This window comes from Crotalus tigris, unplaced genomic scaffold (assembly GCF_016545835.1).
Source record: "Crotalus tigris isolate CLP2741 ecotype Arizona unplaced genomic scaffold, ASM1654583v1 scf7180000018364.571795, whole genome shotgun sequence".
NCBI classification, from domain to species: Eukaryota; Metazoa; Chordata; class Lepidosauria; order Squamata; family Viperidae; genus Crotalus; species Crotalus tigris.
Genome location: NW_024096966.1, coordinates 144384 through 157805, shown reverse-complemented (window position 1 = coordinate 157805; position 13422 = coordinate 144384). Strand labels below are relative to the sequence as shown.

Below are 13422 nucleotides of genomic sequence, written 5' to 3'. Positions count from 1 at the left end.
GAGTTACAGTGAAATAATACAAATTAATTAAATAAATGAATAAACTACTGAATTTCTCCAGACATAAGACAGTCATCAATCAATATGATTGCAATAGACTATCCGTGATCCCTGCCATTCTACAATGACTTGATACAGGTAGTCCTCGACTTACGAAATTAAGGACCATTTAAAGTTGTGATGGACCTCCCCATGGCTACTTGCAACCCATACTTAAAGTTTCAACAGTTGTTCCTGCCTGCAATCATATGACCAAATTTTGGCTGCTTGGTAGCCAGTTTACATTTACAACTGTTTGCAGCATCCATGATCTATCTACATATTTTATTATTTAAATCTCTCACCACCAAATGGCCTACTGATTTCAATTAGATCACTGTTTCAGAAAAAAAAATTGCAACCATTATCGTCTAGGTTTAATTATTTTAAAGTAATCTTTTCTACTGCATCTGCTGTCCTCCAGATGTTAGACTTCAAGTGTCATTAACTCTATAATGATAAGAATTTAAGTCTTATATATGGTGGGAGCAAGAATGGAAAAGCAGAGGTATTCTCTCTAAAAAGTCAAGGTATTTTGAAATATTTACTTACAAAACACAGGCATTACTAAATCAACTAAAGCTATACTTTATAAAGCTTTATTATTATACAACATCAAGTATGATCCAGTCCAAGTTTTTCAGACTTATAATTTTCTGAAATTTTCCCTCAATTTTCAAAAAGAACTCAAGGAAATCAGTCATAAAATCTAGCTGCTTCATATGAATAAACTGTATTTGAATCAGCAAAGTAATTTTAATCAAACTACTTCTTGGAATGATCTAGAGAGCAGGGCTCATCAACCTTTTAGCCACATGTGGAATTTTAGGGCCATGATGAGAACATTATGTCTTGCCCATTCACAAGGCCTGCTTGTTTACAAAATGCTGTCATGATAGAATAGCCATCATAAACGAAAGTGCTAGGTAAGGGATGGAACTCAGTGAGCACCAAATGAACAGCCTACAAGCACTGTCATCATGTTGGGGATCCCAGTTCTAGACAAACAGTTTAATTAAAATGGTCATCCCCCATAAGAAAGAAAAAATCTTAAACACAAATGGAGCAAAAAACAAACTAATTCACACAGCCAAGAAATTTTTTTCAACCAAAATCTTTTAGAATAACTCTGTATTCAATCATATTTCCTGCCTTTGAAACATAAAGGGTTTAACCTCAAAGAGTAAACAGTGGGGCACCTTTAGAAGACTCTGAAAAAATATTTATTAAATTTTGACTATTGTGTGGATTCACATTGTTAATATTTAATCTCAGTGTCAAAGCTGCTAACATCGGATGTTCTTGCTTTGACAACAGATGGAAATGTAGCCATCTTTTCTCTTTCGCTTTTAGAGTTAAATGATGCTGGGAGTGGGGGGATGAGTCCAGTTAGTCATAACAACAATAACTCAGCCGTAATGGGGCAATGTGATTTATGACTGTTAATTGGAGGGGATTGTGCTTTGCTACTTTGTGCCCAGGGGAGGGGAATTCAGTTTTTGGTTTTAACTATGTAGTGCCAATACTTTGTTTCTCAAATAAAAGATTATTTAAGGTAAACAATGCCTTGAAGTTCTTTTAAAGAGTTTCATCTGTTGGAACCATGATACTCAGTTGCTTAAATGAAGCCTTGCAGATTTCTTTTTAAATATTTAGAAAGATTTCTTTTAAATTATTAGCTTTTACTGATGCTTTCTTTTTCAGTTATGTGAAATTCACTTTTTTCATTATAATCACCAGCTATAGAAAATCATTTGTTAGCATTGACTTTGATGCTTTAAATATTTCTGCTGCCTACATTTCCTTTTCCTTTTCTTCCTTTGTATTATAACCGACATCTGAGTTCAACTCGTAGTAGGCTACAGTTCTTGTTTAACTACCCTAATTAAAACTAACAACTCTGACACTAAACAAAGAAGTCACTAAATGGGAAATTACATGACTGCAACTCTGCTTTCTGACTAGAGTCACAACTATGGGTAGTTAAGTTAGGATGGCAATTGGGATATGAGTGTCATATGACTGCATTGTTTAGTGAGGCAATCCCTGCACTAATCAAGCACGGATTGTGGATCATTTAGCAAGTACCTCTTACAACTTCATTCAACATGCAACAACCAAAATCAGTGGAGAAGCTAGCAGGAATTTGCAAGTCTTAGGTGATTTACAAAAAGGCCAGCAGACAGTGCATGAGCACAGTGGGGCTTGCGGTGCACAAGGATACATGGGTGGCTGGGGAGGTATGACACAAATGCAGTGAGGGTTGGGAAGATTGTGCAAGGATATGAGAGTGGTGGGAGAAATGTGGGATGAACACAGCTTAAGGCAACTATTGCTGGGTGGGGGAGGGTATACAAATGGTCTGGAGGCATGGCACAAGTAGGGTAGGGTATGTGAAGGTGTGTAGCTAGCTGGCAAGTTACTGCAAAAGTGCAGAAGTGCTGGGGGAGGGGTGCATATGGGGAAGATGTGACTTTCCCTGTTGGTATTCTCATTGACTTTCCTTATGGGAAGCCCAGAGGGAAGATCACAAATCACAATCACTTGACCTCAGGACAAGTTGTACAATTGTAAGTGTGAGCCAACTGTTCTTTGCAAGTGCTGGCACACACAATTTAAAGACTGGTCATAACCACTGCTTGTTCTGCACTGTTGTAACTTCAAACGGTCACTGACCAAGTAGTCATTAACAGAGGATTACCTGTAGTCAATTTCACACCTTTGGTTTTTGTTTACATCCTAACCAATTATCCACCCTTTGGAATGCTTGTATCTTATACACATCAAAACCAATGTGACTGTATCGCAAACTGGGGCTGGGAGCCGTAGACATGTTTTACAAACAGCCAACTCTCTTGAAATCCCTTTCCCTCCAATCTCTCTGATCTACAGGGAATGGAGGGAAAGGTCAGACAAAAGGCAAGATTACTACTAAAATTGCTTGGTTTTTTTCTCACACTCCTCTGAACAGCACAGACATTGGAGAGAAATAAATTTCAAGAGAGTACTATAAACTATTTGCATAGTCTTGCCCAGAACTTCCAGCCCTTGATTATTGGTTTGACTGTATTGCTTTTGATGTATACAAGAGAACTTTACTTTCTTATAATCATTTTCTCTCCAATTTCTCTATTCTGCAAGGGGAGGAAAAAAAAAAAACAAAGGTCAGGCACACTACAGTACATACTGACTGTAATAGTGATCATGTCATTGAGATATTCTGCAAAAGTCATAAGTATTTATAAATGGGCCATAAAGTTATTTTTAAGGCATGTTTTAACTTTAAATAGCCACTGAACAAATGGCCTATAAGTGAAAGCTAACTTTATATCTGTTTTCTGATCAGAGAAATAATCATAATGACAATTCTTGAGGCTAGAAATACATATGTTCCTTTACCAGATTTGAATTTTCAGATTTCAATGTTATCATCAATGGATGAGAAGCAAAACGTCTTCAAAGAAAAATAAGAAAGTCTAGTTGGGACAACTATGACCTGGATAACTGAGAATCTCCACAGATATTTCAATGATATGTTTAATCACAATAACATAACTGGAATTTCCTGACTATAATACAGCAAACTATGAAAGCAACAGTTAGGAAGGAGTTCCCCTCCAGTATGTGAAGAACTAGAATAAGAGATGAAGAAAGATGTAATTATGATAGGGAAAAAAAATGGAAAAAAAAAACCAATGCAGAGGTTATACAAGCAACATTTCTGTATCTATCCCTTCCTCCTCCCGTGTTGCATAAAAGAGATCCCCAAGCCCTGGGGCGTGGCATACTCAGAAATGGCGAGGGTGCTCACCCGCGCAGCTCTACTTGCCCAAATTGCAGCCCTGTTTGCTTGTGAAAATGGAGCTGCGCACGTAAGCACGGGCACCTGCTGCTTACACGGAACCATTCCCTCTCTCCCCCCACTGCTGTCATCACTATGCTGCCACCGGTACACAAAGCCAGAAAGGTTGGGGACCGCTGGTGTATAATGACTCTGAAATGACACTATGAGAAAATATTCTAAGGAAAAGATAAATTACAAGAGACTATTGTTAAACAAAGACTGCTAAAAGAAATGTATTATGGTCTGGCTAGCACTTATTCTTTCTAGGATTTTCTTCTGTCCTCTGAGTATAGGACTGATGCTGGAGAAAATTGTAGGAGAGTCTAAAGGGGTCTTTAAAGAGAACTACAAGGAGAAGTAAATAATTGGGTGAGTCACCTGTCAATATAAAATGTAATGAGTAATGTAAAACACAATGAGTAGAAAATAAGATTCTTTTCCCCCTTTTATTAAATTGAACCTTGGGCTATTCAAAGATGATAAACAAAGCGAGATTTAGAATTAGCAAATGGAAATACTTCTTTATATAACATCAGTTTAGCTAAACGATTTGCTGCCACAAAATATGCCCATCAACCTAGATTACTTTAAAAAATACAATTGTGGGGTGGGGAGGAGAGAAATAAGCTTTCAGTTGTTTTGAATGTATGTTAATTCTACAAGCAAAGGTGGGATATTTTTCAATCTGGGTACTACACAGGGAATAGCTTGGTATAGTGCAGGGGTTGGCAACCTTAAACACTCAAAGAGTCACTTGGACCCGTTTCCCACAGAAAACACTGGGAGCCACAAAACCCTTTTGACATCTAAAATGAAGATAACACTGCATATATCCGGTAGCCCCTGGTCATGCTGGGAAGGGAACTCGTGGTATAGTGGTTAAGCACCAGGAGATGATGAGCTTTTATTCCATTTTAGATATGGAGCAAGCTGGGTGACCTATTCAGCTCTTAGAAGCAGACTAGAACATTGCATGGATTAGACTAGGACTAGGTAGTCATAGTTAACACTGACTTGAAGGCACATACACATGAAAAAAAGTAAAGGAACAACATGTCTTATGACCTTTCGAATATGGACGTGGATTGCTATTTATCACAATGGAAAAGTGTACCTGATCCAAAAGTGTACCTCTTCCTCTCTAAATATGTCTTTGTTCTGGTATTGAATATTGGGTGATTTTGGGGCCAGGCATTATAGTAAATGCCTGACTTCCACATGGGACAAGATTGATGATAAAATGAGGAAAGGAGTAAAGAACACCAAGTAGGAAATCCGAGCTTTTCAGCATAATAAATGTCTACTTGCTTTGCGAGTTGTCTGCAACTTGAAAAATGGGCTAATTAAACATCATCCAATCAAATCATGGTTGTGCGAGGCAGTCCCACTGCTAGACACGTTTAGTTGTGAGGAAGCCCCATTGAATTTGATCGGATAGTTGCCGAGAAAACATGCGTAAAATCACACAGCATTGAATTACTGTCAGGAATTATACCAGTCTTCATCACCTTTTCCGGAGATGGGAGAAGCAGCAATCTGGCGCGTCTGAAGGGCAGGAGAAGACTCGATTTGACATTTTAAGTCCGCGTTTGCATTTCCAAACATTTCAGTTTCAAACACTGCACTTCCCTTTCCTCTCTTTCTGAACTTCTCTCTTAAAATCCGAAAGCTCACTACGACGTCGCGGAAGAACCAACGATTTTATGCCACGCCTCATGCTGTCATAGTAACAAGGTCGAGGCCCGAGGCAGAAAACCAAATCCCTCCTTTTCGGTTGGTACCCAGCTACGCCTGCGCACTGCACTTGAGCGTCAGTTTGTCTGGTTTCTATGACAACGACTCCAGTTCTAAGTTTTCGGCGGCCGGAGACAAGATGAAGCTGAAGCGGTTCTTGCTGCGATATTACCCGCCGGGTGCGGAAAGGTTCACGGCAGAGTTGGGAGGGAGGGAGAGAGGCAGTTGCGGATGCGAACTCCTGTGGGAAGAGGGCTCGGCGGGGAAGGACCGTGACGATGGGGAAAGCGGCAAAGCCTTGGGTGCGGGCAAACGGAGGCTGTGGGAGGACCGGCAGTATGGAAAAGGATAACGGGGAGAGCGAAGGTGGAGTGGCGGGACGCGCTATACAACAGGAACGGGGATGGTGGAAGTGCAGGAGGAAAGACCCAGAGAAAAGGCAATGAGCGAATGGGGAGCAAAGTTTCACTGCACCTGACTTTATTGTGCAGCTGTAGTTTACCAGGCCCGTTGTGGACTTGAAAGTAAATTAAGTGGGATTTAGTAGACCTTTTCAATTCAATCTTTAGTGGGATGTACTCCTAGTAGCGGTTTTTTTAGGTGGAAAACATTTAATGGTAGGGAGCTGTGCAGGGAGTTACAGACATAGCCAATCATTAGAATCAACATCCTGAAAAACTAAAATATTAAATAATTAATTTAACATATTAAATAATAATTAGTGGGAAGAGCATTTGTGCCCATTTCAAAGAATTTGTTTATACCTGTATAGAAATTAAATATCAGTTTGTGGGAATCAAGGACTCGGAACGGGGGAAAATGATAAATTATTTTAATGAAAAATATAATTTTGCTATATTAGGATTTACACAGTAATTAGGGCAGCTTATACTACTTGAAAACAAAATACTATACCACTGAAAGGAAATTTGAAAAATTAGTGGAAATAGCAACTGAAATAAACTACAATTTATACTGTGTATGAAGCAGATACTTTCTAAATAAGATATTCATCGAACTATAAACAGATTCTTGAGAATCTGTTAAGCAAACTTCTTCTGGCACTGAAATCCAAAATGCATATTCTGCCCTTTCTGTAGTTCTTATTAACTGGTCCTCTGCTATATGGATAAGTGCCTCTATTGAACCTGAGGGATTAGTCGGCCTGATTCTAGCAGCTCACAACAGTAAAAAAACAGAAATAAAGTATAAACAAAACAGCAAAATAATGAAACAATAAAAGAATAAAATAAACAATAAAAATACAGTAATATGAGATTAAAAAATGGGCAGGGAGAAGCAGGAAATATGCGGGGTTTGCTATCAATCTGGTAACCACTCCAGTGTCATACTTCCTTATTGGATCCCCAGTGGTTTTGAGCAGAGGTGATACTTTGCCTTTATATAGCATGCTGGGAATTACACTTTAAAAAGTAGATGGAGACACAATCAGAGAGCATATTATTTGACAACTTAAATCAGAGTTAATATGATTATGTCCAATTTAATGACTTCAAATTACATTTCCAATTTGCCAGCAACTTTTAAAAGATGTTCAGTCCTGTTGGTTTTAAAAGTCATCAACAACAATTTGAATTATACCTGTATACAAATTAGTAGCAATATAGTATACCCCTAACAATTTAGTGTACCATTTAATAGGAAAGACCGGTAAATAATGATTTTGTTATTGCAATTTAGAGTAATTGCCATTGTGAGGATCCTTATTCTTTATGAGATAATAAACATAATTATTTATATTAAAGCCTACATTAATTAACACATATATGACTATGTCACCTTAGCCCAGTGATGGCAAATCTTTTAGAGACCGAGTGCCCAAACTGCAACTCAAAACCCACTTATGCATTATCTGGTGCCGGCTGGGTGTGGCCAATTGGCTGGGTGTGGCCAATTGGGGGTGTGTGGCCCATTGGGTGGGCATGGCTGCAGTGGTAACGGCAGACTGGATGGGACTAAAAAGTTCAATCAATCAATTCCAACTTTGCAAGATCTTTTTTTTTCCCACGAGAAGTTGAAATTGACTGATTGAACTTTTTTTTTTTTTTGCACACGGCAGCAGAGGTCTAAAGCGAAAAGGTTTTATAAAACCCAGCTGAAGGCCTAGGATTGGGGCGACGACTCGCATGCCCACAGGGAGGGCTCTGAGTGCCGCCTCTGGCACTGTGCCATAGGTTCGCCACCACTGCCTTAGCCAAAATTGGTTTGGGAAATGTGCTCTTGTCTACAGAAACTGCTTGAGCATCTAAAATGCTAAATGAATCCAATAGGAACTTCAGCTGCAAACCTGATTCTTCACATAAAGTATTAGTCCATTCAAAACATTTTAAACTCAGTCATTCCTTTTATGGTATAATACAGTGGTGGTGAACCTATGGTACGGGTGCCAGAGGCGGCACTCAGAGCCCTCTCTATGGGCACACACGCCATCGCCCCAGTCGTAGGCCTTCAGCTGGTTTTATAAAATCTTTTTGCTTTAGGCCTCCAGTGCCATGTGCAAAAAAAAAAAAAAGGTTCAATCAATCAGTCAATTTCAACTTCTCGGGAAAAAAAAAGATCTTACAAAGTTGGAATTGATTGATTGAACTTTTTAGTCCCACCCAGTCTTCCGTTACCACCTCAGCCATGCCCACCCAATGGACCACACCCACCCAACTGGCCACATCCACCCACCCGGCACCCAACGATGCATAAATGGGTTTTGGGTTGCAGTTTAGGCACTCGGTCTCTAAAAGATTCGCCATCTCTGGTATAATAGGTTGAATCTATAATACTATATGTCTGTCTCCAGGAAAATTTCTACCTTTTGTGGATTGAGATTCAGTATACTCATTACTTCCTCTACTAATGAATTAAAACACAAACAGTTCCTATGTAATAAATGAAAAAGGAAATTAATGATGAAAGAATCCCTATTTTATGTAAATATTAAGAGAAAAATCGTAAAAAAATATATGCCAACATAAACTTGTTATTAAGAAAAGACCAACTTCACTGTTTCTCCCACTAAGCAGTCCAGAAGCAGTCCACCCAATTAGATCTCCCCTGGTTACTCTAAGCAACCAGAAAGTGCAAGTGTTCATATGTTTGGTCTCATGCTATCAAAAATCATTACTATATTCCCAAGCTTTGTAAGCTCAAGCTTATCAAAACATGGTTTAGATGGTACTTACTTTTTTGACATACCATTTTAGGTATCATATCTTTGCAATAAATAAACACATGAGAGCCATTATAGTAGTAGTAGTAGTAGTAGTAGTAGTAAAGTTTGAAGGGACCTTGGAGGTCATCTAGTCCAACCCCCTGCAGGAAACCCTATACCATTTCAGACAAATAGTTGTCCGGTCTCTTCTTAAAAACTTCCAGTGTTGGAGCATTCACAGTTTCTGGAGGCAGGTTGTTCCACTGATTAATTGTTCTGTCAGGAAATTTTTCCTTAGTTCTAGGTTGCTTCTCTCTTTGGTTAGTTTCCATCCGTTGCTTCTTTTCTTGCTTTCAGGTGCTTTGGAGAATAGCTTGACTCCCTCTTCTATGTGGCAGCCTCTGAGATATTGGAACACTGCTATCATGTCACCCCTTGTCCTTCTCTTCATTAAACTAGACATACCCAATTCCAGCAACCGTTCCTGATATATTTTAGTCTCCAGTCCCATGATCATCTTTGTTGCTCTTCTCTGTAGTCTTTCTAGAGTCTCAACATCTTTTTTACATCATAGTGACCAAAACTGGATGCAGTATTCCAAGTCTGGCCTTATCAAGGCATTGTAAAGTGGTATTAACACTTCATATGATCTTGATTCTATCCCTCTATTAATGCAGCCTAGCACTGTGTTGGCTTTTTTGGCAGCTGCAGCACAACTGCTGGCTCATATTTAAGTGATTGTCCACTAGGTCTCTGAGATCCCTCTCACAGTTACTACTATTGAGCAAGGTGCCACCTACTATACCTGTGCATTTGATTTTTCTTGCCTAAATGTAGAACCTTATTTTTTTCACCATTGAATTTCATTTTGTTAAATAGTGCCCAATGTTCAAGTATGTGAACATCCTCTGTATGTAGGTTTATCTTCTGGAGTGTTGGCTATTCCTGCCAGCTTGGTGTCGTCTGCAAATTTGATGAGTTCCCCATTAATACAAAAGAAACACAAGTTCAAATCCTTTTCCAGCCATGAAGCTGTTGAATTTGATAGAGACTTCATGGTAAGCAACATTACCATAGAAACCAGAAAAATAAATACTTTCAGAAGCTACATTAAATGTAGTTATTATTTAGTCATTGTAGGCTGTGTAAAAAGCAATGAGATTGAGTGAATCAAATATATTGTCTTATGCTCAGTGGAAGAACCCAGGGATAGAAATTATTATAGTTGGATCTTATTTAGATGACCATTTTGCTGTAGGAAACTTGCATAATTCCTAATCATAGATAGATAGATAGATAGATAGATAGATAGATAGATAGATAGATAGATAGATAGATAGATAGATATGATTAACCAAATTGGTAAACAGAATTGGTATGGAAGTACTGTTTTATTTTTTTTTTTAAGTTAGGCTGCTTTGTCTCCTACAACTCAGTTTCATAGGGCTGGAAATATTTAAGTATTTTAAAAACTTATTTGAATGTTACATGCATTAAAATTGTTAATATTTTAAAGCAACTGTTGGAGCAAAGTACCAAAATAATTATGTTGGATGCTGTTAACTCTATGCCTTATGGTATATATCATTTTTTTCACTTTAAAGCAGTTTAAAAGTTTTTCTGATGCATTACAGTAGATGATAGTTAAATACTTCAGATGTACTAACAAATGATTCAAACAGTGCCAATTTAATTGATTGGCTCAGAATATAATTTTTATGTTAGGAAGTCCACAGGTCAAATGTTCTTGCCGTGAATGTAGTTTCATGCAAGTACTGTAGTATAATTTCAGAAATCAAACTAATAATCATAAAGACAGTATTTGCTGTATGTTGAATGGAATTTCCATTTTTCTAGTATTCAAACTTTAGAACTTTGTTATGTGTTTGTTCTGATAAAGGGCAGTTTCTATTATACTATGTCGATTGTAATAAAGTCTAAGTTGACTTTAAGTATTATCTGCAAGGAATACAGCTAGCAAGAATATATATTGCAGGGGTCCCCAACCTGTGGGCCGTGGCGATTTGGCCCAGTACTGGGCCGCAGCTACTTGGCCCACTACCGGGCTTCATAAAGAGATGGCCAGTGCATGTGCACACGTGTGTGCACTCATCCCCCCACACTCGCACTTGTGCCACCCCAAGCATCCTGCCGGCACTAGCACCACCCTACCCTGAGCATCCCACCAGCACTAGCGCCTCCCCGAGCATCCCGCTGGCACTAGCGCCGTCCCAACCCAAAGTGTCCCACTGGCACTAGTGCCACCCATAGCGTCCTGCCAGTACTAGTGCCGCTACATTTGCTGGAGTCGCACCCTCACAGCCCCGTTTGCACAGTGCGCATATGCTTGCACGCACACATAGCAATGCCTGCCTCCCTTTCTGGGCCACCAAACCAAAAAGGTTGGAGACCTCTGGTATAGTGCACCAGATGTATTTATTTACAAAATATGCTTCCATGTAGGAAGAAGCATGGATGTAGCACTTTTCTACAACACCTTAAAGCAGTTATGTCTTTCTTGAGATCGCTTAGGATTGCTTTGTAGCAGTACTTCTCAACCTGTTGTCCATAGACTGTTGGGGGAGTACGCGATATCATTACAGCGGGTCCACAAAGGCTTGAAGAAATGTTATGATTTAAATCTTGAGTTAAGTCTTTGAGGATCTGTGACCACGAAAGGTATTTAAAGAGGGTCCATAGTGAAGAAAAGTTTGAGAACCACTGCTTTACAGTATTTCAGGTAGGTATTATATCTGTGCTTCTGCATGCTCCAAAAACTTGTTTCAAGTGCTGTCCAGCCTATTTATTATAGTATGTGCTCAAAACAGTGGATTTTTTAAACAATTCTCCATAATCACCCATCTATAAAATCATTCTCACCTATGATTCAGAAATGGAGTATAAGTGGTAATGGGAAAGGGGATTATACCTTGAGGAAACCAAGTTTATGTATATTCAACTAGTTGAAAGTTTTGGTACCCTGGTTTATGCCCTGCAGTGTGACAGAAACAGCAATAGAAATGCTACTTGAAAACAGTAAATTTTTATCAAAAGAAAGGCCTATTTCTATAGTGCTTATGATTAGAAACTATCTCAACATGGAATTCATAATTGTACTGTTTTGCTTCTTCAAAGGCATTATTTTGGAATATATTCAAAGTGGGGAACTTAAAACCAAATCCATAGACTTACTAGATCTCAATACTTCGTGAGTATTATATTTTATTATAACACTAGGACTATTAAGTAATGCACACAGATATGCTGAACAGAAAAAATACTACTTTTTAATTGTAATGTTTGTGATGTTAGTCTAGGTTTGTTTATTTAAGACAAAGATATATGAATGCCTAATGCTATCTCCTTTGGCATACTTGACATATACTGTAGCTGTTAGTTTCTTTATAAATTTTTTTGTGGACTTAAAATGCATAATATTATAGAATTGGAAAGGGCTATTTAGGACACTGAGTCCAACAATTCTGCAGAAATTCCAATTAACCATCTCTTTGCTTGAAACATCCAACACAGTGGAACATACCCTACTTCCTGTCATCAGGGTTTTTTTCATGGTTTACTATGATTCAGATGATACCTGGCAAATCCTCTTTGTTTACATACTTTATTTCCAAGTGAAAACTTATCCATCATATGTGAGACTCTCTGTATACACTTCATAAACTGTATATTGATATTTAGTGGTATTGTATATTTAACATTTCAAAAGACTTGAGGCTATTTTCAGAGTGGTTGAATAAAAAAAATAGATGGAATGTAAAACATTTAACTGCTTATAATGCATTCTGAGAAGCTCTACAAAAAGTGTATTTTTGTGAGGGTGGGGATAGGGAGGAGACAAGTAAACATGGTGGAGGAAATTAAAAGAAGATCAGATACATTTTAATATAAATTAAAACATTGTGCCATTGAAGTAATTAAATCCTTATTTGAAAAACTGATTTCAAAGTTCTCCTATGTTTAAGAAGACAGTTTTATGATTAGTATAATTTCAAATGAATTGATCAGAAATAGAAAAGCTACCTAATGAGAAAACTCAAATTTTGTATTTATTATGAGAAAAGCTGTTATATGCCAATCCTATGCATGTTTACTCAGAAGTAAGTTCCACCAAGTTCAATATTTCACTTCTTAAATTTGCATGTTACTTTTCTACCATATGACTTGGAAGGTGACTTACAATATATAATACAGAAAAGATACAAAATAATAGAAAAATACAAAATAATAGAAATAAAACCTGCACTAATGAAATAATGAACTAAAGAGAGATGAAAACAGGTATTTGCTCAAACAGAACTATCTCATGGGACCAAAGCAGCTTATTTATGAAGCCAAAAACATGTATGAAAAAATGTTCTAGAGATAGATTGCCATAAAAGGAACTAAATGGCCACCTTTGTCAATGAATTCCTGTCCTAGGAACACCACTACAAGAAACATCTTCTCTTTGAGATTTAAAACTGATCAATCTGTAGGAGTAAAGCAGTATTTGTTTTCAGCAACCTGTCTGAGAAATCTTGGATTTAATTCAGTAAAGCTTCTAGAAAAGTCTTATTTGAACTAAACGAGTCTTGCACTTTTGTTAGTGTACAGACAATTACCGTGTTAGAGAAGACTGTTC

The 13422-nt window shown here is 37.9% G+C and overlaps 2 protein-coding genes across 7 annotated transcripts in view; one reads left to right on the top strand and one right to left on the bottom strand.

The window, feature by feature from the left end:
* SLC19A3 (solute carrier family 19 member 3) overlaps nt 1–5541 on the bottom strand; it is a 61883-nt gene extending 56342 nt beyond the window's left edge. For 2 of the 6 annotated variants that reach the window (XM_039350931.1, XM_039350930.1), the window contains exon 1: nt 5392–5539. The gene's annotated coding sequence lies outside the window, so the exon portion shown is untranslated. Of the gene's footprint in view, nt 1–5391 lie in introns of all 6 variants that reach the window. The other 4 variants (XM_039350935.1, XM_039350933.1, XM_039350938.1 and 1 more) reach the window with 3 other exon arrangements.
* Nucleotides 5542–5563: 22 nt separating this feature from the next.
* Nucleotides 5564–13422, top strand: part of DAW1 (dynein assembly factor with WD repeats 1) — a 27703-nt gene continuing 19844 nt past the window's right edge. Inside the window, exons 1-2 of the mRNA XM_039350947.1 lie at nt 5564–5796; nt 11916–11988. Of these exons, the coding sequence (XP_039206881.1) occupies nt 5757–5796; nt 11916–11988 (113 nt within the window). The 5' untranslated portion in view covers nt 5564–5756. The remainder of the gene's footprint in view (nt 5797–11915; nt 11989–13422) is intronic.